General features: G+C 36.9%; 1 protein-coding gene across 3 annotated transcripts in view; it reads right to left on the bottom strand.

The window, feature by feature from the left end:
• TPP2 (tripeptidyl peptidase 2) overlaps nt 1-12,260 on the bottom strand; it is a 90,378-nt gene extending 78,118 nt beyond the window's left edge. For all 3 annotated transcript variants that reach the window (XM_001365769.4, XM_001365824.4, XM_016424940.2), the window contains exons 1-2: nt 11,869-12,260; nt 3,349-3,477 (exon numbers count right to left, since the gene is read on the bottom strand). In XM_001365769.4, coding sequence (XP_001365806.3) covers nt 3,349-3,477; nt 11,869-12,033 — 294 coding nt within the window. In that variant the 5' untranslated portion in view covers nt 12,034-12,260. The remainder of the gene's footprint in view (nt 1-3,348; nt 3,478-11,868) is intronic.
• Nucleotides 12,261-27,970: the final 15,710 nt, after the last annotated feature.

Raw genomic sequence — 27,970 nt, 5'->3', positions numbered from 1 at the left:
TTACTATTTTTAGTATCTATATGGCCAATTACTATCACTTCCAGAAGTGGAACAGAGAATTACTCACATAATAGAAATTTTGGAGTTCCTTAGAGATTTTAACCTTCTTTTCTCAAAACCCTAATGTTTTAATGTCTCAAATTTATTTATTTTCACTTAATTTTTAAAAAAATCTATATCTTACAACCAAAATATAGTATAACTACTCGAGAATTGAGAGTATGCCTTTTAATAAAGGTGTCCCACCAATTAACTATAAGGCCTTGGTCAAGTGATCTATTTACTATATCTCAGAAATAATGAATCCTATAATTTCAGGGGATTAAATAGAATACTAAATTAAAATAATTTTAATATAATAAAGCATAACCATATGCATAATTTTAACTCCCTTTTGTGGAAGATTTATGGAAGTTTGTGAACAATAATTGCATATAGTTGTGTTATACCCTGGTCCAGGGGTACTAAGCATCAGTGAAATTATAGATCCATCAAAATGTCAAAAGTACAACTAGCACAGAGTAAAAAAAAATTGATATCTATCCCATGTCACATAAGAACTTTTAAAAAACTTTTTTAAAATTCAATTTTACATTCTAAATTTTCTCACTCCCAACCTCCTCCTCTCTCCACATTGAAGATAAATAAAACATGTTGTAAACATATACAGTCAAACAAAATAAATTCCTACATTAGTCCCCCAAAATAAGTCCTGCATTCTGACTCAATTTGGAGGTGGGTTGTATGTTTCATCTGAGTGCTCTGGAATGGTAGCTGGTCATTGTGCTAATAAGAGTTGTTAAGCCTTTAAAAATCATTTTAATAGAAATCTTTTTGAACTGTACTGTATACAAGTCAATGACAGGCAATTCTGGAATCAATCTTGTTACTTTATAGTAGTAAAGCCCTAAATTTTCCTGACTTCTTAAACAAAAAACATGGTTCAATCTTTTCTTGATATCTCCCCCCCCTTAATTTTAGTGTTACCTGTCACTCTGTTACTATGATTAACTAACAACACTCTTTATTCTTGTTTGCTGCTTCTAAATTACTGTATATAATAAAACCATTTAACCAATGAACATATTATTTGAGAGAAATTGTTAGTTAAAAGAGAACTTATCAAGTAATAATTGATTGTTTAGTCTTGTAAAGATTACTCTCTTATCTCAAGCAGTTAAGAACAATATTAACTTATGAGTAACATAACTTATGAAAATTCTAAAAAATACTATGACTGACTGGAGGAAAATTAGAAGTGTGGAGCACTATTTGAAAACAGAAGTGATTCCTTTCCTTCTTAGAGGGATTATGGGTATGAAACATTGCAGGAAATGTTGGGATTTTCAGGTGCTAGTTCCCCCCCCCCATCTTTTATATTCTTCAATTTCTAAATTACTATATTCAAGTCTCCAGCTTTGTAACATTGTCTTAAGCTCTTAGTTCTTTCTCCAAGGATCCAACTCCACAATCTTGTTATTTCTACATCCACATGTTATATTTGACTCTTTCTTTACTCACACAGACATCACTTCACAGTTCAGGTCCTCATTATCACTTTTTACCTGGATTACTGCCAATGCCCTAATTGCCTTGCCCTATTCCAATGCATCCTCCACGCAAAGTGACTTTATCACACTCCCTTACTCAAGCTCCATTGGCTCCCAATTATCTCTAGGAAAAGAAAAAATGAAACTCTCTTCTGTAATTTTGAAACCCCTCATAACCTGACCTCAATCTATATATTAGTCCCTTTCCCACACTCTGGTTTAGCAAAACTTGGCTTCTCTCTATTCTTAATATATATAACAACACGAACCCTCTCCATAACTTTGCACTGATCACCTCCATGTCAGTTAAATCTCTCCTGACTCATGTCTACCTAGAAAATCCCTTAACTCAATACCCAGCTGAAGCACCATCTTTTTACATACCTTTCCCAAATCTCCCCAACTACAAGTACTCACCCTTCTTCTACCTACCATGACTACAAATACTTTATATTTTGTATATATTATGCATATATTTATCTACATACATACTATTTCCCAGGATAGAATGTCCAGAGGAGGAATTACTTATTTTGTTATCTGTATTCCAAGCACCTGGCAAAATGCTACTTAAAAAATTCCTGCTGACCAACTGGCTGATTTCTATTCCTCCAACCCCAATAATATAATAATTTGATATTCTGTTCTTCCTAACATTTTTTCCATTCCTTTTGAAAGGAGGACTTGGACATTAAAAGGGTGCTAAGAAAACAATGCCATCAGTAAAACTTGTATAGCTGTCTAATAATAATGATGATGATGATGATATAATAACAATAATAGCTACCATCTCTGCCCCTCCCATATACATGCTTGTTCTGGTAAGAGCTAGGTTAACTTAAATCCTCTGTAAAATAAAGACTTAAATAATTTAAGATAGGGGGTGAGTGAAGGTGGGGATCTTAATTTTAGGGATGTAAACTTTAAAAAAAATTCTGATAATTTTATTTCATGCATTTAAAAACATTGTTATTCTGAAGAGTCCAGAAAAAAATATAGAATCTCTAATTTAAGGTTACTTTCAGCTTAAATTCAATGGTCTAAACACTAAGATTTAAACAATTTTTTATAGACTTGAATATCTATAATGTCAATAAACTCTAAAACATCTTTAGGAAAAAGACACATACTATCAAAGACAATTATCTACCAACTTTCTAGTTATTCCCAAACTAAAACTTTACATAAATAACATTAAATTCTCTATAATCATGTTTTATTTTGTTTCTCAACAAAACTAAAGTCATTAACAACTAAGATATTTTCTTCTAACGACAAAAATTAGACCATTATTAGGCTGAAAGCTATACTGTTTAATTTTATTCCCAAAGATTTTTCTCATACTAAATAGCCAGGTACCTATTTTAAAAAAGAAAGCTAAAACTTACTTTAAAAAAAACCCTAAAATTGTACCAGATCTTAGTTAATTTTCCCTCAAACCCAAGATCATTATTCTAGGTAGCAAAGTGGCATTGTCCATAGGGCTCTGGACCTGGAGTCAGGAAGATCCAAGTTCAAATCCTAACCCAAATGTTTGTTAGTCATACATTCCTGGGCAAGTCACTTAACCTCTACTTCACTTTCCTTATCTAATAAATGGAGATAAGAATAGCATGGATCTTCCCAGGACTGTTGTAAGAAGAAATAAAAAGATAATATTTGAAAAGCACTTTACAAACCTTAAAATGCTATATAAATGCTGGCTATTATCATTTTCCTCATTCCATAGGCAGTAGGAATAATAAGGACATTAAAAATACATGTAACATAAGGAATAACAGTAATAATAATGTCTTACCTTAAGAGTTCTTCCTGAAAGTCCAACAATTTCCCCATCTTTTGATTCTACTATTGTAGAGGTATTCACATCACCACTTCCTGTTGTATCTATGATATCAATGATTTTAGGTTTCCCATCAGTAGTAATCTAAAAAATAAGAAATTCAAGTTTTAATTGAGAAAGAAATTACTATATTCCTTACTTAGGTATTATATAAATAAGAAACAAATCAAGAAACCCCAAATGACCAGGATTCTTGTAACTGAATTAAAAAAAAATAATAATCATCTAAGTGAGAAGATTGGCAAATCCCAACTAGACTGTTCAATCATAAAAATATTACTGAAAAGATTTACTGCATAGACATCATAAGACTTTGGGCAATTTAATGTGAAATATGGGAAGAAAGAGAGAGAATGAACAATTTATTAAGAGCATAATCGACTGATCCAGAAACATCTTTTGACTGTGTAGAGGCTACTGGAATTCTATTGGTAGGATTTCTAATTCTACACCCAGATGGTCCTCAACCTATAAAAAAGGTTGCTTTCTAAAAGTTTGCTTCTCAACCAGCTGTTTGAAGCAAAGAAAATATTCCCTTCCATAGAAGCAACACAATAAAGGATAGTTAAATACATTAACCCTCTATTGGTGAACCTACAGTATGTGTGCCAGAGGGAGCCGCTCCCTTCCCCCTCTTGCCTGAGGACATTTCTCATATGACCCTCTGTCCAGCAGCCCAATGGAAGTGCTTCTTCCCTCCTGTATGAGGTAAGGTGGGGGGCTCACAAGTGGCATAAGAATTGTAGTTTGGGCACTCAGGCTCTAAGGTCTCTAAAAGGTTTGCCATCACAGCATTAACCTATTGGCTCTAGGAGAAAACATGATCTGAATTTCAGTCTAGGGAAGATAGTCCCAATCAATGACTGTAAAAAGGAAAAACCTTTTTATTCTCAAGAGAATTCCCTTCCCTTAGTAATTAGGGGGGAGGAGATGTCATCCAGATCCAAAGCTAGCCACGGTTGATAAAAGTTCCTTACAGTGGCAGAGATGCTAAGGCAATAAAGTATCAAGAAGGTGGTATTTTGTTTCAGTAGGAAGACAATAAAACCTTGATGTGTTTATATTCAACTCAGATTTTAGTTTCTCAGATACCACCCAAGACAGCAATGATTGAATGGCACAAAGGTTCTACACAATGCTCAGTGGACCAAAACAATAACAATCCACAAATTAAAACAGTTATCTAATAATCATTGTGAAAACTAGACCAATTAAAAGAAAAGTTAATAACTAACAGAAAAAATAGTATCCAATCCATATATAGCACCCCACCATTATGGCATTTCTTATATTTATAGGTTTTGAAGGAATTGATAATGAAAAAAGAAAAGAGCAATGCGGGAGATGGAGAGAGAGAAAAACAAACTAAAAACAGATGTGACAAGTGTAATAAGCAAAGAAAGATTATTATTATTATTATTATTCCAATAAATTCAGATGTACCCAGGTAGAGAACATGTTAAACAACCATGGTAAAAATTATTTGCTTATTTTAAATGTAATTTGGAAAAAGTAGTTCCCACCACTGCTAAAAAATGCTTATAATTCCTTTGTCTCATCAGTCCCAGAAAGTCCCTTTCAGTGCCCTAGCCGAGCTAAAACAGTCATGAATATTTCCAGGAAGAAAAGCTTATAAGCAATGATATGAATAAAATTTGTAGCAACTTGGCGGCCAATTACCCACATATTTTTACTTCAATCTATTTTATTTTTACAAGAATTTCACTGCAATCCCTCATGGGTATATCCCAGTTATGAGAAGCAGAACTGATGCATGTGGAAAGGAGCACTTGATCTGAAGTCAGGAGAATCCTCAGTTCCAATTCCAATTCTACATTTTTTTTTACCACAGGCAAGTTATTTAATCTCTCTGAGCCAGTTTCCTCATGTGCTGAAAGAGCATAACATCCAAAGTACCTATTTCACAGTTGATTCTCTTAAGAATCAACAAAAAGTTATATAACTATTTGTCACTATGCAAATCAAAGAAGTCCTGAAAAGTTGTGGATAATCTAATTTCCTATAAATGGATTCATTTCCCTGGGTGACTTAAGATAGATTTGAGTTGATTTATGTTTGTTTTGCTAAGTTGGAAGTCTTTTTTTGGAAATATGTTCTACCTGAGAAGCCAGATAAGCAATTTAGCAAACTTTGAATTCTAATAAAATTCTAATAACTTTGTTTAGAATTATGTCTGAAGAAAGTACAAGTTAGCTCTTAGGAATAGGCCTTGAGAGGTTCTCCTTTGAAGCCCAACTCAAGCTGAACTTTTGTTCTATGCAGGGCTCCTAGGTGGGGTTGTACAGTAGGGCTCATAACAGGGCAACAAAAGCCATTCCCCAGGAAGAAGGGTAAGGAAGGAAAGGAAATTGAGAAGAGTATGGGAATGGTGGAAAGAAGGGCAATCTTGCTGATCACTCTCCAGGAATGATGGTTCCACTTGTTTCTCCATCAAGCACCTAAGCTTTAGTACCTATATTTTGGGTATCTATGTTCAATTGTTCAGGGCATTTTATAAACTTGAATGCAGGCTTTTGTCAAGGTCATTGGATAAGTGACCCCCACATAAATGAGATGTTACTGTATTATTTTCCCCCTCCTAAGGCACTGCTGAATTCTTTCACAAGTTTTCAATAACTGTCAAAAAATAAGGGCATTCACTTGCTAACCAGACTTCACAAACCCCACCCCCACAGATTTAGAGCTGAAAAATCTCAGGGAAGTTAATCTTGTCTAGGTGATAAAGGTAAACATACATACCAGGAGATGCAAGTTAAAATTTAAAACTAGGTCCTCTGACTCCTCCAAAGCTAGTGCATTTTCCTTTATACTCAAAAGAGTGCTTTTAAAAATGAGATTAAAAAAAAAATTTAACATCATGTTATATAGCAATTGGATGAGTGTCAGGACTAAAATCAGGAAGACTTATTTTCCTAAATTCAAAACTGTTAGTTGTGTGACCCTGGGCAAGTCACTCACCCTACTTTCCTCATCAGTAAAATGAGATGGAGAAGGGAATGGCAAACCACTTCAGTATCTATGCCATGAAAACTCTAAATTGGGTTAATAAAGAGTGGGACATGACCCAAAATATTTGGAAAATGTTTTAACAACAACAACAAAAGCATAATACTAAATACTAAATCTCTGAAATCCTGATGAATTTTGGAAAAAAGAAATTTGTTCCAATAATCATTAAATTAGTTCAATTAATGACAAGCAGTTATTAATGCTTCTCAGCTACTTAAAAGGCAAAACTTTTTTTTCCTTTTCTGAGACTGTCATCTAGACTTTTCAGATCAATTTTAATACTAGTCAGCTAATATAGATATCAATCCAGGCTTACAAATCCAAAGAAATATTCAACAGAAAATAAGAGCCTAATACCCACCATAGTGGGTCTCCACCAGAACCTAACCTATCTAACTGCTACCCATACATACCCTACACTGAAATCAGGCTGGTCTCACAGTTCCAAGAATGTAGCATTTTAGCTTTCTTACTTTAGAATACATGTAGCCTATAATATGGTCTCTGATCCCCTAAACAAATTCTGCCTTACTCAGGTCCCATTTCCTTCTGGAAGCTAATAATAATTTATTAAGTCTTCATAGCCTCTGAAAGCCTACATTTACAGGTACAGTAGGGGCCCCTTATCTTCGGTTCAGAGGTTTCATTCAGCCACAGTTAATTAGGAATAGTTGTAGATTCACCTGGAAAGCAACAGAGGTTCCCTCAGGCCATGGAACTGTCCTTTTTCCCACTAATCTCTTCGGATTTCACGGATTTCACTTTCTCGTGTGTGTGTGTGTGTGTGTGTGTGTGTGTGTGTGTGTGTGTGTGTGTGTGTGTGTGTGTGTGTGTGTGTGTGTGTGTGTGTGTGTGTGTGTTGGGGGGGTATTAGAGACTAAGAAGCTGGGGAAATAGAGCACATATATATGAGGTCAGCATGTGTTAACTTCTATCTAGAGTTTCAGTCATTCAAGGTAGGTCTTGGAACACATACTCTTTAAGATAAAGGGTGCTCTACTGTATACAGAATCTGTTTACTGTAGGTTTTGTTTTTACTAATTATGTAAATATATCCTTTAAAGGAACAACTAATCTAGTTAATGATCACTTAAGCACCTACTAGATATTCTGGTAACTGTAACAATAGGGAAACAAAGAAAGATTTTTTTAAAAAAAGTTTTTGCAGTGAAGGAGCTGCTCATAGTCTACTGGCAGTGGGAAGGCACTAGCATCTAGGGTGATTCCTAAAGTCTTCTTATAAAAGGAAGAATTTTAGTTGGGATTTAAAGGAAGTCAGAGAATACAGTGCAATAACAGCAAATAAAAATCACCATTTAGGAGATGGAATGTATTGTATGAGAAGCAGCAAGAAGGCTAGTATCATTGGATGGAAAGTGGAAGGTATTAAGGTGCAAAACTGAGAAGGTAGAAAGGAGTCAAAACTATGAAGCATTTAAAAGCCAAACAATTTGATCTTCAATCAAATATGAAGTGTGAGCTCCTTGAGGGCATGTTTTTGTTTTTAATCTTCATATATATGGCATTTATCACAGCCAGCACATAGTGTGTATTTAATAAATGCTTAATAAATGATTATATAATGGAAGATAATGCTGGGACTCTGTTCAAATATTTGATGAATATTTTAAAAATTGTTTATATTTATCTTCAGTTGTTCTACTCTTCCTTCTTCCATAACAGAAGAGACACCAATTAATTCAGGAGAATTGTGCCAAGAAGAAACAAAATGTTAACTAACATTAGATTCTCATTTTCATCAAATGGTATCATTTATGCCTTTAAGATTTTTTGTGTCCTAATTTTTCCTTTTTTGGTCCTTCATGCATATATTATTTCCTTGACTATTCTCTTGTGGTTTCCTATTTGAAATCCATTTCCCCATACTTTTTAATTTAGAGTCCAAAAAAAGTGCAACAATGAAAATCTTTAAAATATCTAAAAAAAAGCAACCCTTTCATATTTAGAAGGTAACTTATTGCATGTTTTTTCTTTCTTTTGATGATCTTATTCAACTATAACCTGTATGCAAATTATTCCCATAATTTTGTAGCTAGGCCAAAACTCTTTTATGAATTCTAATTCAATATTCTATGAATTCCCTATTTGACATTCAAACTGGATGCCCTAAAGCATCTCAAACTCAAAATGTCCAAAACAGAATTTATTACCTTTCCCACCACCCTTAAACCATCCCCCCATTCCCTATTTTTCTGTTAAGGGTATGCCTTCCTTGTCTCAAAGATATGCAGCCCCCCTAATCCTCAAGTCACTATGTTCCATGAACTCAGTTATCCATTGTTGCTGACCCTTTACACTTCTTACCTCTTTTCCTTCTTTCCACTCACAAACTACTGCTCAAGCATAGGCTCTCATTACTTTGGACTACTATATTAGCTTAACTGCTCTCTTGCCTCCATTCTTCCCCTCTTCAATCCTCATACCACAGAGCTGTCAAGCTGCTCTTTCTAAATCACAGTTCTGACAATATTACAACCTGATCAAGAAACTCCAGTGGCCTTCTCTTTACTCAAGAAAAATTCCAGTTTCAAATTTAAAGTCCTTCAGTCTACCTCTAGCCTATCTTCTTGGACCTCTCACACCAAAAACACTCAATATTCTAGTGAAATCAGTCTATTTTTTTTGTGATATTCTATGTTTTGGTCCTTTTTGACAAGTTGTCATCTAGGACTGCAATTCATTCATTCATTTCCTCATCACAAATTTCCTTCTTCCTTTAAAGTTCAGCTCCTAAAGAATGCCTCTTCTGATACCCCGCCCCCAAAATTACTTTGTATGTGTTTTGCATTTTAATGTCAGCAATCACCTTTAAAAGAGTAATTGTTTCATTTTTGTCTTTTTATCACAGAGTATGCGCATATAGGTATTTGGTAAATGCTTTAGATTTGACTGAGTTGTCCTTTTTACAGACCTTTAAATGTCACAAAATGAATGCTACTATTAGACAAAGGGAGATTTTTATTTGATTTCATCCTTCCTATCAAAGATTTATATTAATAAACTCAGTGTATAATCGAATAAGAACTACTGAAGACCCATCACAAGTTTCTGCCAATAAATATTAGTTTTAAAATGAGTGATTATATAACACTATTTTCTTTGAGCACTTTAAAGACTCATAGATAATTAGTTTTCCCCTATAATTAATTTTCAAAGCAATCCCAGGGAAGCAAACATTGTTGTTTTATGGGAAAGAAAAAAGAACAAGGTAACAATTTGACAGGCAGGTTCATTACTATATTCATTCAAGTGAACAAATATTTATTAAGCATAGAGCATTGTATGGGGATACAAAGATAAAACAATTCAATACTCTGTACTCAAGGATCAATTAATATCTAAGAGGTTAGAAAAATAAGAGTGGCTTCTAAAGGTCTTCATTTCTAAAACTTTTTTGATCCACTTAATTACTGTGATTGGGCAAACTAATCAGTGAACTACCTAGCCAGTAATAAAATTCATAAAAATTAATGGGAAGACTGATTCTCAATGAAAAAACTAATGAAGTTATTTCTGAAGCTTTGTTATTAGTGTTAAAACAATTGTGAAATATTAAATACTTTAACAGACCCTGCAAACAATCTGCAGGATTCAGATATTAATAGTAACTCCTACAATTACACTTTGAGCATCATTAGGATTACAATATTGTATAGATTTAGAAATGGAAGGAACCTCAGAAGTAAAATGCCCCTCATTTTACATTGGAGGCATCTGACACCCAGAAATTAACCCAGGTTAAGGGCTTTACAAATATTGCTTCATTTACTCTAACCACAATCATGAGAAGTAGGAGATATTTATCATTAACCTTGTTTTATTGATGAGGAAATGGAGGTTAAATATCTTGTCCAGGGTTAAACTGCAAGGAAATGTATGAGACTGGATTTGAACTCAGTCCTTCCTGATTTCTCATCTAGTGATATCCAATAAGCCTCACCGCTTTCCAGTGAAGCTCACTCTTGAGATTCTCAAGAGCTAATACTCTGAAAGAATGCTGCTGCTTATCTACCTTTCACTCCTTACTCTCACCAAGGATAGAGACCATGAGGTCAAATAATTAGAAAATGCTGGAGGAACACTATTTAGTTACAAAGTCCACTCCCCCCCAAAAAAACTCTGGACTGGAACTTAAACTAAACTCGAATTAGCATTACTGCAAATTACCCCATTTGTGTGTTTAGCAACTGAAACAAAAGAAGTATTATTGTTGAATCCTTAAGAACTAGTTAAGAAAACACATAATAACTTTGGAGCCCAAGTAAATTAATGATATAAAGTATCAAGATACAAACAAAGTCTATTGGGAATGCCAAGTAACAGAAAGATCAAATGTAGTGTGTTTAGTCAGGGATAGTTTCTTTTAGAAGGATTTGTTTCTTTACTCGGTAGACGGAAAGGAAAAAAAGTTACCTATCTCTGAATACTGTTACTGAACAGCAGCAAATCTCGTAGTTATATGAAACTTTAAATGTTTTTTATGTTTGCAATTATAACAAGTGCAAGAAATAGTCTTTTTTTTCTAAATTTTCCTCAAGGCTTGGTATAATAAATTTTTAAAGAATTATTTAAAATTTGTCATGTTAAAAAGAGCACCCTCCGAGGAATAACCAAAATCCGATCCAATTTATCCTCAAATAAAACAAGAATTTACAGAAGCTTCATTTTATTTCGCCATTTTATCTTATGCAACACGAAGATCCAAAACACACCGCAGAAAAAGAAAGCACTAACTTATACTTAAAACAGCAAGAACAACAAAAAGAACAGGCAAAACTACTTGAAGGAACTTCCCGGAAGCTGATAGCCTCACCTAAAGATAACTAAATGAAATGCATTTCGTTTGACATTAAATGTAAACGCTTCCCCGCCACTCGCAACAAAGCTACACAAATTAAAAAACAGGATCTTCAAAAACTATTTTTTTTTTCATTTGGATCACCCATTCAAAATGATCCTCCCTCTCCCCAGCAATAAGATATTGGAAAAAATCAAAACCCTGATGATTCGAGATATCTAGGGGCTTCAGGACAGGGAGGGTCACCAGGAAAGGAGAAGTGGTGGCTCTTAGGCACAAGTTCCCAGAGAACCTCAAGGGCCCGCCACGCCGCTATTGTCTATTTCAAGTGCACCCTCCAGCCCTCCCCTCCCCTCTCCTTCCTCCCTGGCCGCCAAGCTCCGGGAGCTCCAACCATCCACTGGGCGGGCGGCGAGCCCACTGCTGGCTGGCGCGCGAGGACCAGTCCCCCACCCGCGGGGCCTGCGCGTGATCCGGTCCTCCCCTCCTCCTGCATACCACCGCCGCGATGGGCAGCCCCAGAGGCGCCCTGGCTGCTGCGTCCCCTTCCCCGACAACCCCTCCCTCGTTGTGCCGGGTCTCCAGCGTCCCCATCCTTGGGGCTACGGCCTCCGTAGCTCCCTCACCTGCATGCCCTGTGCTCCCGGGTCTACCCCGGTGTCCAACACAGCGATGAGCACCCCTCGCCCATCGTACTCCGGGTAGCGAGCGAGAAATGAAGCAGCCCCAGTCTCCTTTTTTGGGAGAAGCCCGTGAAAGGGGAACGGCTCTTCTGTCGCGGCGGCAGCCATGGATGAGAGACGCGAGGACGAGGACGAGGCAAACTGCCAGGCGGCGCGCGGAGAAGCTCGAGGACACCCTGCAGCAGGGAATGGGGGCGGAGAGAAGAGGCGGGGAGTCCGGGGCCCCCGGCTGGCCAGCCAGTCCCTTCCATGCGGGGGCGCGCGCGACTCAGAGCGAGGTCCGGGCTCCGCCAAGGGGAGGTACCGTCCCACCGGACTAGCCAATTGCCGGCAGTGACGTAAGCAAGGGGCGACGCGCATCGGCGCATGACGTCAGGAGGAACGTTGCCATGTCTACAGTAGGGTGGGGAGGAGGGACCGGGAATTGTAGATTAGTTTGGAACCTATGGCCCTGGGGACCCGAGCAAAACCCTAGAGGACTTCAGGGAACGTAGTCGCCTGGAAAAATGCAGCCCAAGGAGAGCCTTTGACACGCCCGGGCGGATGACTTCGATGTGAGCTAAAACTTTGGCTGGAAACTAACTTTCGGCAAATCTTACTGTCACCCCTCTTCTGGCTAGTATTGTCTTTCATCATCCCGAAAACCTTGACGTTGGTTTTCGGTTCCGAAACCTCATTCCTTCTCTGGAGTCTGGAAAGAATAGGAAAGACCTCTAGGAGACTCGCGCGCGCGTGCGCGTGTCGAACTGTTCCTGGCTATCCTCCTCCCCTTCATTCTAGTAACCAAGCTTCTCTCGACCGGGCCCTGAACTTCCATGGGACAACCTTAAAACCCCCTGTTCTTAAAACCTCGTTTTCCTAAAGCGGGGAGAGAGCCCCTGCGAGCCTCAGTTACCTCATATGCAAAATCAAGATGGTGTAGATGTGTGCAGATGTGTGTAAATGGTACGACTTGCCATTTGCAAAATGAAGGGATTGTACTTGTTTGTATTTGTGTGCGTGAAGAACACGGACTTTTGGTGTCAGAGAACCAAGGCAGGCTTTAGTTGCCTCTTTTGTAAAATAAAAGGTGTATGGCCCTTGTATCAGAAGATCACAATTCAAAGCCTGCTTCTGCAAGTCATTAATTCATTCGACATTATTAAGGGCCTACTTTCTGTCAAGCTTTGTGCTAAGCTCTGGGGCTACATAGAAGGAAAAGCCAGCTCCTGTCATCAAGGAGCTTAAAATCTTTAACATACAAACACATTTTATTTTACATATGTATATATATACATATTTACACACAAAACAAGTTATATGTAGGAAAATGGGAAGTAATTAAAAGAAGGAAAGTACTGGAATTAAGTGGGGTTAGAGAAGGCTTCTTTCAGAAAGCGGGATTTTAATTGAGACATAAGAGGTCAGTGGAATGTTCTAGGCATGGGGGACTGCCAGAGAAAAATGTTCTGAGCTGAGAGGTGGAGAGTCTTGTGGGCTAGATTATGAAGGGCTTTGAATGTTAAACTGAGCCTTTCACCTTACTCCTGGCGGCATTTAGGAAGCCCCTGCAGTTTACTGAATAGAATTTATGTTTATATGATAAGAATGCAAATACCATTTGGTCAGAGACTATTGTGGTTTTTGCTTTCTCTTTATATTCTCTCAACAGCTAGATTCTGCCCAAAGTAGACATTGCATGTTTATTGAATTGAGTTGAAAAGCAATTAACTGACACGAGACCTTACAAATCATTAAATCACCAATAGAAGATATTAGAGAGGCTTAATGGCATGGTGGAAAAAAGGCAGGAATCTTAGTCTCCGCTCTGTCATGACTAACTAAGAGACTTTGGGGAAACTTACTTAACTTCTAAGATCCTTGATTTCTTCTGTAAAATAAAAAGAATCCTAGAACTTTAGAAAAAACTGGAAGGAACTTTGGAAATCTTGGTAGCTAACATTTATATAGCCCTTTAAAGTTTGCAAAACACTTTGCATGTATCTTCTCATTTTATCCTCACAACTATAGGTTGCTCAGAACCACCAGAAGTGATTTTCCATCTAATAAAATCTAAACATAGCTCTTCTTCCTAACTACAAGTACAGTTGGTCAATATACAAGAAGTGCCTGTTATGTGCCAGGCACTGCACTAAATACTAGGGATTCAAAGAAAGGCAAAGAATAGTTCCTGCAACAATGTAAAATACATGAAAAGGCATCAGAATTAGGGCAGATGGGGAAAGGTGAGATTTTAGCCAGGACTTAGTCAGAAGGTAGAGATGATTACAGAGAAAATTACAAAGCATGAAGGACAGCCAGTGAAAATGCCCAGAGTTGGGAGATAGAATATCTTGTGCAGGAAACAGCAAAGAGGCCATATCACTGGATCACATCACAGAGTTAAGTTGGCCAGTGGTGGTGGTGATTAAGGTAGAGTAAGACTAGAAGTGAGGGCATAGAGATGGGAGGAGATTATAAAGGGATTTGAATGCCAAACAGAAGATTTATATTTATTCCTGAAGGTGAATAGAGAATCATGGGAATTTATTGAGTAGTGGTCAGACTCATGCTTTAGGAAGTTCACTTTGACAGTTGAGTGGAGGATAGACTTCAACTGAAAATTGTATTAGGCAGATTAAACAGCCAGTTATTGTGGTAGTTCAGGTGTATATAGTAAGGACCTGCATCAGGTTGGTGGGTAAGGAGAGAAAGGGATGTATATGAGAGCTCTTACAAAGATAAAATCTATGGGTTTTGACAAAAGATGATAGAATGAAGGAGCTCAAAGAGTTGAAGGTGACACCTAGGTTGTGATCTTGGGTGACTTTTGACAATAATAAAGAAGTTAAGAAGAGGGGAGGGTTTGAGGGGAAAGATAATGAGTTTAATTTTGGACATGTTGAGTTTAAGGTGTCTAATACACATTTAGTTCAGGTCCCCAGTAGGCAATTGGAGATTAGAGGCTGGAGGTTAGCAGAGAGATTTGTCCTGGGTAAGTATATTTGAAAGTCATTAGCAGAGAGATAATTGAATCCCTGGAAATGGATGAGATCACCAAATGAATTAATAGTGTAGAGGCAGAAAAGAACGTCTGGATCCCTGAGAGACATCCATAGCATGTTAAAGATCCAGCAGAGGATGACCTGAGCAAAGATCCAGCAAAAGAGATAGAAAAGTGGTCAGTTAAATAAAATAAATACCAGGGGGCAGCTGGTTGGCTCAGTGGATTGAGAGCCAGGCCCAGAGAAAAGAGGTCCTGAGTTCAAATTTGGCCTCAGACATTTCCTAGCTGTGTGACCCTGCACAAGTCACTTAACCCCCATTGCCTAGCCCATACTGCTCCTCTGCCTTAGAACCAAATACACAGTATTGATTTTAAAATGGAAGGTACGGATTTAAAAATAAATATTAGGAGAACCAGGAGAAAGTAATGACAAGAAAACCTAGGGTGAAGAGAGTATTAAGAAAAGAATGATTTGGGGCAGCTGGCTGCCTTAGTGGAAAGAGAGCCAGGCCTGGAGTCAGGAGGACTTGGGTTCAAATGTGGCCTAGACACTTCCTAACTCTGGGACTCTATGCTAGCCTCTTTAACTCCAATTGCCTAGCCCTTGCCATAAGGCTGTTACTAAGACAGAGAGTAAGAGTTAAAAAAGAAAAAATGGACTTCTGGTCAAGATGGCGGCTTAGAAGCAGCGAAAGTTCAGACCTCGGAAACCCTTCCTTACTGATTGCAAACTGAGTGCTCCTAGGACACCGAAATTCAAGCTGAACAACAGGACAGACCTGGGGAACCCCCCTCCTGGACCTGGATCAAAAGGTTTGGCCCCCCCAAAAGCCAGAACCCTAGATCACTCGGATCCAAGGGTTAGGCAGAAGGAAGGTCCCAGGACCCATCCCCCCCAACCCAGAGTGCTGAGCCCACGGCAGCAGAGGGAACCTCAGGGCCAGCAAAAGGGCCTCAGGGCTGGCTATTCTGAAGGACTCACCTTGAAAGCAACCTGAGCCAGTCTCCGGGGTGCCCAACACAGATGGCAGGGAAACATAGAGAGAAGGGGGAAGCCTGTAGCCCCCTGGCTGGGCCCTTCCATCTGAGTCTCAAGGGAGTTTCCAGCTTTAGGGCACCAGCTGAACCCAATCCCATCAGGAGCCCTCAGAGCTACTGAAAGGACAAAAACCTCAGGGCCAGCAAAGGGGTTACTCCAAAGAGCTTACCTTGAAAGTAACCTGGGCCAGTCTCCGGCCATTCAAAACAGACTGTAGAGGAGGAGTTTTTTTGTTTTTTGGGTTTTTTTTGGTTCGGGATCATTAGGCCCACACCAGCTGAACTTAATCCCATCAGGAGCCCTCAGAGCTTCTGAAAGAACAGAAACCTCAGGGCCGGCGAAGGGGTTACTCTGAAGGGCTTACCTTGAAAGCAACCTGGGCCAGTCTCCGGCCATTCAACACAGATTGTGGAGGAGGAGGTTTTTTGCTTCAGGGCTCATTCAGCCCAAACCAGCTGAACCTAATCCCATTAGAAGCCCTCAGAGCCCAGGGAGGCCAGGATCCCTCCCCACTTAGAGAGCAGGGTCTTTGGAAAGAACAGAAACCTCAGGGCCTGCAAAGGTGTTGTTCCAAAGGGCATTCCTTGAAAGCAACCTGGGCCAGTCTCTGGGCATTCAACACAGATTGTGGAGGACTAGCTGGTACTTCGAAAAAACAAATAAAATTGACAAAGTACTAGTCAGTCTAATTAAAAAAAAGGAAAGAAAAAAACTAAATTGACAGTATCCAAGATGAAAAGGGAGACCTCACCTCTAATGAAAAATGGGCAAGGGACATGAATAGGCAATTTTCAGTTAAAGAAATCAAGACTATTAATAAGCACATGAAAAAGTGTTCTAGATCTCTTATAATCAGAGAGATGCAAATCAAAACAACTCTCAGGTATCACCTCACACCTTGCAGATTGTTCAACATGACAGCAAAGGAAAGTAATGAATGCTGGAGGGGATGTGGCAAAGTAGGGACATTAATGCATTGCTGGTGGAGTTGTGAATTGATCCAACCATTCTGGAGGGCAATTTGGAACTATGCCCAAAGGGCAATAAAAGACTGTCTGCCCTTTGATCCAACCATAGCACTGCTGGGTTTGTACCCCAAAGAGATAATAAGGAAAAAGACTTGTACAAGAATATTAATAGCTTCACTCTTTGTGGTGGCCCAAAATTGGAAAATGAGGGGATGCCCTTCAATTGGAGAATGGCTGAACAAATTGTGGTATATGTTGGTGATGGAATACTATTGTGCTCAAAGGAATAATAAAGTGGAAGAATTCCATGGAGATTGGAACAACCTCCAGGAAGTGATGCAGAGCGAGAGGAGCAGAATCAGGAGAACATCATACACAGAGACTGACACGTGGTACAAGAGAACGTAATGGACTTCTCCAGTAATGTCTTTACAATGTCCCTGAACAACCTGTGAGAAATCTATGAGATTTCTGCGAGAACAATCTATGAGAAAAAAAAATACTATCCTCAAGCAGAGGACAAACTGAGGGAGTAAAAACACCAAGGAAAAGCATCTGCTTGACTACAGAAGTTGAGGGGACATGATTGAGGAGAGACACTAAATGAGCGCCCTAATGCAAATACCAACAACAAGGAAATGGGTTCAGAGCAAGGACACATGTGATACCCAGAGGAATCACCCGTCGGCTAGGGAAGGGGTGGGGGGCGGGGGGGAGGAAAGGAAAATGATCTGTTTCCAATGAACAATGTATGAAAATGACCAAATAAAATAATGTTTTTAAAACTAAAAAAAATGAAAAAAATGAAAACAGTAATTGAAGGTCAAGAAACAGATTGAGAAAAGAGTATTAGAATAGCAATTAAGAGATCATTAGTAACTTTATGGAGAACACATTAGGTTGAACAGTGAGCATAGAAGCCAGACTGGACAGTTAAGATAGAGAAAAGGAAGTGGAGGTGTGTGTATGTATATACAAACTTCACACACACATTTGAGACAACCTAAAGAGAACCTATAAATAGCCAAATTTACGTTGGATAGTAGTCTGTATTATTTTATATCATAGGTGTACAATTAAGTTTAATAAAGACTGAAAATTTTAAAATGCAGTAGATTATAGGAAAGGTGAAAAAGATGTGTGGGATTATGATACAGCAAAGAAATGCCTCAAAAAATGGATGCATGAATTTACAGGAAATCTTAGAAATTACAACAGACCCAGGGTAGGAGAGAGGCAGAACAGGATAGGGATAGTTGACATAGTTATTGTTCTAAATGGGGTAAGGTTTAGAGATCTGATAGAGAATGAACTCAGACTCATAGATGGCTACCACACTCTGGTGTTCAGAGTAGGAAGTACTGAGTCAGACTTCCTGGTTTTCTACCGCATCCCCTATCAAGGCTGCTAGCTCACCCCAAAACCCAGTAAAATTGACAAATTTTCAAAATGCTCATGAATAGATTTCTTTTTTTTCTGTGAGTATATTTATTTATATTTTTAATTTTTACGTAGAATATTTTTCCATGGTTACATGATTCATAATACCCCTCATCCCTGCTCTCTCCTCCCCCTTCCCAAAGTTGACAAGCAGTTCCACTGGGTTATACATGTATCATTGTTCAAAATATATTTCTATGTTATTTATATTTGCAGTAGAGTGATCCTTTAACATCAAAACCCTAATCATATCCCTATTGCACTATGTGATCGAGCATATATTTTTCTTTTTCTTTTTTGACATATACCTCTTTATTTCTCTTTTTTATTTTAAACATTATTTTATTTGGTCATTTCCAAACATTATTCACTGGAAACAAAGATCATTTTCTTTTCCTCCCCACCCCCACCCCCACCACCTTTCCTTCTCCCATAGCCGACGCACGATTCCACTGGTTATCACATGTATTCTTGACTAGAACCCATTTCCCTGTTGTTGGTATTTGCATTGAGCATATATTTTTCTAATGCCTTTCTGGTTCTACAGTTCTTTCTCTGAATGTGGATAGTGTTTTCTCACAAGTTCCTCTAGATTATCCCTGGTCATTGCATTGCTGCTGGTAGAAAAGTCTATTACATTTAATGGTGCCATAATGTATTAGTCTCTGTGTACAATGCTCTGGTTCTGCTCCTTTCACTATGCATTGATTCCTGGAGGTCATTCCAGTTCACATGGAATTTCTCCATCTCTTTATTCTGTTCAGCATGAATATATTCTTCAATATTTTATGAATCATTTCTTCAATAAATGTGAATTTGTGTGCTACAAGTGATTTATATATATAGATTCTTCCTAAACATCAAAGTTTGTTGTACAGCAGTTATGGGTCCTTTGAAATTCTACTACTGTTCTGAGATGATTTAAAAAATAGAAAAAGAATAATGAATTAGAAGCTATGTTAAGACTTAATCTTAAAAGTTTTAAAGTTCATTATTTAAAACTATTATCAATCCTGGGGCCTTTGATTTGGTATCTCTTGTTTAATAGGTTTAAATTTATATAATATAGTATTACCTTCTTTTTCAGCATTCTTTTCTACTTTTGAAAGTCAAAACAAAATATACTTGAACACGTGATTAAAGAGAAGGGAGAAAATATCTTAAAAATGTATTTCAGAGGAAAACTGATTTATTAGTTTTTAATAATTCAAAATATATACTCTCTGTTTTGTTAACATATTCTACCTTGTTCATTTATAGATAGTATTTATATCAGTCCTTTAGACAGGTTCAGGATCAGTTATGAAAGGTTCTTATACAGACCCCTAAAATGTTTGAGTTGGAAGTCTGAAATTTCCAAAGTTTTGCATTCTACCTTTGATGCTAACTGCATATGTGGCCTTGGGTATATTATTTAACCTCCCAGGCCTTTCATCTTCATACTGAAGGATTTGGACTAGATGACCTCTGAGGTTCCTTCCTAGATCAGAGAAACAAGAGAGAGATCCCACAATTTATCATCCTACAATATAATCCAATTCCCCCATTTTAAAGTTTGGTTAATAATATCCTAACTAATATTTGACAGCATTTGTCACACTTTAATTGTAATAACGATGGTGACAAACATCTCTATGAGAAGTTATAGATAAAATATGCATGAATTTTGACTTCTGTTCTTCCAGAGCACTGGATTAAATTCATGAAATCATATATTTTAGAACTAGAAGAGACTACTCAAAGAAACTGAAGATTCCCTTTTCATCTGTAAAACAAAATAACAAGGAAAAGAAACCAACAATCCTGTGAACTCCTGAAAGTACCTTCATGTAATAGCCACCTAAATGATTCCAGATTTCTTCCATTTTCAGTAGTTCTTAGAGCATCTTAGAAATGGAAGATATCCAAAGATAATCCAGTCCAACTCTTGTCCTTATTTTTGAAAAATGAAGTTATTTGTTGAAAGTCACAAATCAAACTAGTGACAGAGCCAAAACTAGAATCCAGGTTCTTTCCGCTAAACATATATCACAACCATTATAAAAACTTTTAATGGTTCTTCCTTATCTACAAGATAAAGTTTTTAAAGTTCAGACTTTTCAGACTGACATTCAAGGATCTGGACAATTTTTCTGCAACCTTTGGGATCTAAAATTATCTCACACTATTTCTTAATACTGCTTTGGCTACCATATTATCTATACACACCTTGCACGTTCTTTTTGTTAATGTTATTCCCTTACTTTATTTCCTCCTACTGCTTCTTTGCCTATTTAAATTTATGACTAAATCCTACTTCCTCCTTTAAACCTTCCCTACCCCATTTCACAGTGATCTCCTTTGTCTGAACTACTATGACATTTATTGTATTACTTATTTGGCATTTACACTGCCTTAAATTACTCATTTTCCATGTATAAATTTATTCTCTCCACCCCACCCCCAACATTCTCAATTGAATATTTGAGGGCATTGACATATGAGAGGGGTTAAACATGTGACCCACAACCCTTATACCAGATTAAAATGTAATTGAGAAATACTTAACAAAATACGTAAAAATACATGTGTAGAAATAAAATATAGATAATATTAATGTGACTTTCTAGTCAACATACAGCCAGCAGGGACCCTTATATATGGATTGTTGTTGTTGTTCATTCATTTCAGTGGTGCCTGATTCTTCTTGATCCTATTTGAGATTTTCTTGACAAAGGTACAGGAATGATTTAACATTTTCTCCTCTAGCTCATTATACAGATAAGAAAACTGAGGCAAATAGGGTTAAGTGACTTGCACAAGGGCCACATGGCTTAATAAGTGTCTGAGGCCAGATATGAACTCAAATCCTCCTGAAAGCACTGCACCATTTCGTTGTCCTGTATATATGATTTAATAGCTGCCATTTCTATTTGATTTTGATACTGTTGTCTTTTAGAGTATGTATTTTTATCTTTTCAAAGATACTCCTTGTAACATATAGCTGGTTTTCAATAAATAACTATTGAGCTAAAATGTCAGTTGGTATAACTTTGTAGACTCTTGTATATTTTCTTCAGCTTTTACACAAATGATGACATAAAGTTATAGAAAATACTTCATTGGGCACACAGACAAGAATGCCAACAAAAAACCAACACCAAGACAAAGTAAAAAAAAAAAAACCTCTTGTTTGTGGAGCTGAAAATATTGTTTCTTAAAAATACAGCTTCAAAACAACAAGGGCCATGTGACAAGGAAGATAGCAGATTTATCACTTTCTCCAAACCTCTTCAACCCCAAACATTCTGTACTAAATTAAGTACCAAAAGTAGAATAATTAAAACTAAATCCTTAAGAAAACAGGACCTCCTACTCCCCACCTCCTTAAAATATATATGAATTAACACCAGAGAACTTTCATACATAGTTATGAATCACTCTTAAAGGTGGATGATGACATAGCATAAAGTTGTAGTTTTGTACCCAGGGCCAGGCCTTAGGGTAAATTCCTTGGTAACTGCTTGACATTCCCTGAATGCTCCCCATCCTCCACTCCAGTGTGGCACGTGCCAAAGAGCTCTTATCTTAGCTCCCCTTCTCATTAGTCAAGTCCTTTAAGCTTGGCTATATCCTTTCAAGGGATTATCTTTGAGGGATTTTTTTTTTCCTATTGCTATTTCTCACAATCCCCTACTAATTTATACCACAAGAACTCTACTGTCATCATCAGTCTTATTTCCCAGATGACTATCCAGTGTAGATAATATAAAATCCTACTTGGTTTATTGTTTTTCTGATTTTGAAAAAGCATCTGATTTTAATAAAACAAAAATGCTATCCTAATGGCTCTCTTCCAATAAGGTGTCTATCATTTATATGTTAAATATCCATTCTTGAACAGTTTCCTGTTCAAGAGTTTTTGAAATATATAATAGCAGGAGCTACTTTGTTTATTAACCCTTTGATTGAAAACATTAGGTGAGGCATAGAACATGGATATGTATGCTTTCCAAAGGTGTTTGCTTACATAATTGAGGAAATCCAATGCAGAGAACCAAGTTGAACAGATTCACTGTGAATGATGAAGTCTTACAGATTTTTTAAAATAGATAACATTACACTAGTTGCTCTAGCTCCAGAATGTTTTAGAACTGAAATAGACCTATGATGCTCAAAAGAGTTTTACCTGACTGTTCACACAGGGAAGATCAAGTGGATGAAGAATGTCTATTTGTGTCCAGATTTTATGCATTTGAATGGATATCTGTATGGCACCAACTTAGGCATTTAAATACTTTCTTGAATACCATTTGATCCTGTACTTTCTGATTCGTGTATTATGGGTTGGGTTAGTATATTGTAATCAGCATGTATCCCTTATGAAAAACGCGAAAAGATAATGAGTTGTTTTGCATTTATTGAGCTTGAACATTCAGATGGAGACAGCTAACAGAATTGGAAATGTGCTTAGAGCTTTGTGGAGAGATTGGTAATAAAAACATAGGCTTGAAAATTCTGAGCATGAAGATGATAATTGAAGCCATTAGGATACATGATCTCACTAAAGGAGAAAAGTGTAGAGAGAGTAGAATTACAGTGACAAAACCTCGGGGAAAAAATCTCTGTTTAAGGGGCAAGAAGAGACTGAAGAGCTAAAAGAATCAGATGTTAGAGAAGTAGAATAGTAGAACTCCATAGAGTACATTGTCATGAAAATGAAGAAAAAAAGATTATAAGGAAGAGAAGATGTTCATCTGTGTTAAATGCTGGATAAGTCAAAGAGCTTGAGGACAGAAAAAAAGTCTATGGACTTTAGTAAAAAGGAAGTTAACTAATGAATTTGGAAGGACCATTTAAATGGAATGGTGGTGATGGATACCAAATTTTGAGTTGAGAGTGAGTGCATGGTAACATGGAGACAATGAGTAGACAGAGAGAATGCTTTCTTCTGGAAGTCTGGATATAAAAGTCAAAGGAAGGCACTTACTCTTTTTTCTTTTATAAGGCTAGGTAAGCTGTAAGCATGTTTTTAGCTTAAGAGAAAGAGCTACTAGAGAGGAGGAGATTCAGTAAAAGAAAACTGGCAAAAACCAAATCTTCCAAGATAATTTTATTTCATTTACACAAAAGGCAACATAAGATGACAAAAGATTGCTTGGTTACATAAATTTAAAAAAAGAAAATCCTCTGGATATGTTTATAAAAAGGCAGAGGTGGGGTAATACAAAGATAGGAAGTCTGAGTCAAAAAACTCTGGGTCCAAAGACTCACCTTTGATTTTGTTAACAACTGCAGAACAGAGAGTTTCCTCACAAGTTCTCTAAATGGATAATCATTTGGACCACTTCCTCCCCAAATCAAGAATAGCATAAATATTTTTTTAAAGAAATAAATGAACTAAATGACATCTGTTATATACCATGGGGTATATTAACAATAATAATTTCCCTGTCAACTTTTATTGTTACTAAAATGATAAAGAAAAGTAAAACCTTTGGGTTGTTTTTGTTTTTCTTTACTAATAGAAGGATAAATGCATGTTTAGACCTAGAAAACCCCATAGGAGGAGCAGAAGGAGGCCCTGGGATATCTATTTTATTCTCTGGTAGCACACAGAATTCTCTGAGCTTTTCTACTAAAGGCTTTGGAATTTATCTTTAAAGTAAATTAAGCTACAATATCAGTAAAGTATTTTTTAGGAAAATTGTTAACTACCTTCTCCATGCTATATTTGAAATATGAAAGTGACTCAATATACTGGTTAATTTATTAGCCAAGCATTCTCTTGCTTAAAGTCAAATCCCTCAATGAGATGGAATAGAATATTTAATACTATTAATTTGCCCCAAAAATTGTCAGAAAAGAACACAAGGAAAAACAGTAAGGCCCAGTCAGCACTTGGATTCTATATCCATTTAGCTATTCAGCTTTGGATGGTAATGAATTGTTTGAGATAATTTACCTTCATCTGATGGTGATTCAGATAATTCATTTTATAATAGGCAGCTTCTCCCTAAACACCTCCACTTGTTTGTGCTACTATCACCATTTGCTGGTTAATATTTATTAAATACACAGTGAGTAGCCATACTGTAGTAATTAAGAACCATGATGTTAACAAAAATAAAAAAAACACAGACCCCTGCCACTGTGACCCATGCTAATTAGATTTATAATAATATACAATATAAGTACATTTATGCATATTTCCATATATGTAAAGAAACTGTTATAATAAATATAACAATGGGAAATAGATGGTATTAACTTGGAGGTCTTCATAGAGGAAGTTTTGAATGACTTAGATAAAAGCTTATCTTCTGTGCACAAGGCACAAAGTTGGAAGGGACCTCCAACACATGAATGGCTACTGCCCTCCAAAATGATATCTGCAGGCTAGTGAGAACATCAGGTTGAAACTAGTAAAATTAAATTTAATAGTGATAAATATAAAGTCTTACACTTGGGCACAAAACAAAAATCAGCTACCCAAGTACAAGATAGAGGAGGAATGGTTAGATAATAGTTGTTCTGAAGTAAATCTAGAGGTCTAAGTGTATTACAAGCTCAATATGAGTCAGCAATGTTATCTAGAATCCAAACCACCACCCTTCCCCCCCAAATCCTAAAGCAACTTTGGGCTCAATTAAGATAGGCATAGTTTCTTAGAATAGGAGGCTGATAATCCCATTTCACCTTTTGTCACATCTCATATAGAGTATTTTATTCATTTCTAGCACCACGGTTTGTAAAGGAAAATGATACAATTGGAATGTCCATCCATATTTCTTCAGATATGATTCTTCTCTTCTCTATCCTCTCTATACCAGCCTTATTCTGCCAAAAAAAAATCTTCTTAGAGAGTGACCAATGTTTCCAAACAGCTTTTTTTTTAATCACCCAGACAAAATAATAATAAAAGTGAAGGATAGATAAGTTTAAATCACAGAACAGCCTTAATATGTCAGTGAGAGACAATTTAAAGTTTGTCTTCTGCAGAATGTTTGTCATAGTCAGTCCTTGATGGCTTCAAATGGCTTAAAAGTAATGACTTTCAAATAGCCTGACATTTGTACATAATGATCTAAGAAAAAGAAGCAAATATATAGCTTTTTTTTCTCAAAAGGAAGCATTTGAGAAGAGTTTCATGTGTAAAACTTTTTGTACTAAATTTTTTGTATTGAAAATTGTTTCAGAAAGGAAAAAGTTATTTCATAACAAAGGTAGCTCTCCTTTTCTTTTAAGAAAATGGAAAGTTATTCCCTAATGATGAGGAAAAGACCATTGCCCAAATTCGTGCTATTGAAGTAAGTATATATGTTTATTTTTAGCTTTCTACTTCTACTGTCTGGAAGTAGGGAAAAAAAGGTTCTTAAAGAAGAGGAAACTGAAATCTGAAGTAACAATTACCCAAGATAGTGAAAACATCAGTGATAGAAATAGATTCCATGAATGAAAGTCATCAAGAGATCTCTTATGAGACCAGATGACCACTTCTTGGGGATTCAGGAGAAGGGTTAATTTATTCTTTAGGTAAGTGTTACACTAAATGACTTCTAAGGTCTCTTTCAATTCTAAAGTTTAATGCTGAAATAGTTCTATATTAAATATATCATAGTAGAGTTAGAAGGGACCTCAGAGATCATCTTGTCAAAGCCTCTCACTCTACAGATATTAAAGGGATTTTCTTAATCTCTCCCTCTGTCTAGTTTAAGAGGGGAGAGAGCAGGGTTTCTCAGCGCATCAGAGAACTGACAGGTTCAGTGATCAGTGAGTGAGAGCTGATGATTCCTTTACCAAAGAGACCAGGACACTGGGGAGAGGAAGTAGGAACTACTTTCTGGCAGGAAGGTGGTAAAACAGCAGTTGGTCAGTGAGCCGATAAAGGAAGCAGTCACTGAGTGAAGGGAATTTTTTGCCTCTAAGATCTCTAGAGAACAGGAAGTCTGGCTCTAAGGCAAGGGGCTGCTGGCATTTGACTGGTGATGGCTGGCTGTCTATTGTTTTAGGGAGTTAGTTAGTTAGAGAATATTTTTACAGATAGAGTAGAGTAGATTAGGACTGGTGTGCCAGGCAGAAGAATCTGTCCTGAGAAGACAGCTAGAGGTAGTATTAGGAAACTTTAGGTAGTTATTAGGAATTATTTATTAGTGAGACTTAGTTTAGGTAGATTTATGGGGTATAAGATTAATAATTTTTCTCTTTTCTATTTTTATATCTGTACTTCCTCTAAATTAAACAAAGTTTTTATTAAACTGCTCTCCTCACTTTGTTAAACACCAAGACAGAGGAGAAGCCTGAAGCACAGAAAAATTAAAGCACAAGTCCAAAGTAAGAAAAGTCTATAAAATATTTTATAAACTATAAAGCACAGATATGAGGTATTATGGTTCTTATTCATTTGGTATTCCTGCTTTCAATGATTCATCATTGTGTGGGAAAAGCCAAGGAAGTCCTCAGTTTTCTCATCTGTAAAATGGTGATGATAACACTTGCCCTACTGGAAAATGCTCTGTAAATCTTAAAATGCTATGTCAATGGGAGTCATTCTTGTTCTTTTCAAAGACTTTTCCAAGTCTTTGGTGGTTCCTGCAACCTGTAAAAATGATTTTGTGTTGTTTAACTTTTCTTTCCAACTTCAATCTGTTGAGGGTGGCAAAAGACTCTTAAACTGCTCTTTCTACTGTTCTGACTCCTAAAGTTCCATGTATACTTTGTAGAGGTTTTTCCCATATATCCTTGGGCTTGATCTTTGTCTCTGCATATTTGACACCCTCAGCCTTATCATATTTTTTTAATACTCTTTCTTATCTGTTATGCAGTCAAGACATGTAAGGTAAATCACAAATTTTCCATTTTACTCCCTCCACTAATTTTTTTCCCTAATTATCTATAGACATTCTCTAATCTCTCTAATACTAAACCTTCCTTTCACCATTCTACCCTATCCACATATCTCCACATAGCTGTCTTCTCTTTCACATAGTGGTCTTCTAAAGCCTTGAAAAAAATAGTCTATATCCAATTGAAATAGATGAATTAGAGCTCTTTAGCCTGAAAAGGAAAAACCTTGCGGAGACAGGGTGAGGGGGGAAGAAGAAGCGGGAAAGGATTCACATGCACAAAAATATTCATAAGAGCTCTTGTTTTAGTAAATAACTGTGAATAAGGAGGGTATCCATTAAAGCCAAGTCTTTCAGGGCATGCACACTTTGCTCTGCATAATAGAAGTCTCCATGTGGAAGCTGTTTCTGAAAATACATGAAGACATGAATGGTGTGGAAGGACTGGCTTTCCACTTTGGAGCATGCACAGGTATTATTATATTTCCTGTTTACTGTGTGGTAAAGAAGACTTTGTTGGCAGAACTGTTGGCAGAGCCTACAAAAGGAATTAATTGGATAGATGGACCTCTCTCTCTATCCTGGTGTTGATTGAGGCAAGGACTAGTCTAACCTTTCAGTTATGGAGATAGAAGTAGTACTAGTCATCTTCTCCCTTCATCTGAGCTGGCATGTGGCCATAAAGCATGGCATGGATTTATTTTTTTTCTACCACTATGGTGTTTATTTTTTCCTCATCTTAAGTGAAAGAGTATTGAAGACAGTTACATCTTTGAAGGTCAAGAGC

This window comes from Monodelphis domestica, chromosome 8, assembly GCF_027887165.1.
Source record: "Monodelphis domestica isolate mMonDom1 chromosome 8, mMonDom1.pri, whole genome shotgun sequence".
NCBI lineage: Eukaryota > Metazoa > Chordata > Mammalia > Didelphimorphia > Didelphidae > Monodelphis > Monodelphis domestica.
Note: the sequence above shows the minus strand (reverse complement) of the source record. Positions and strands in the feature narration are given on the sequence as shown.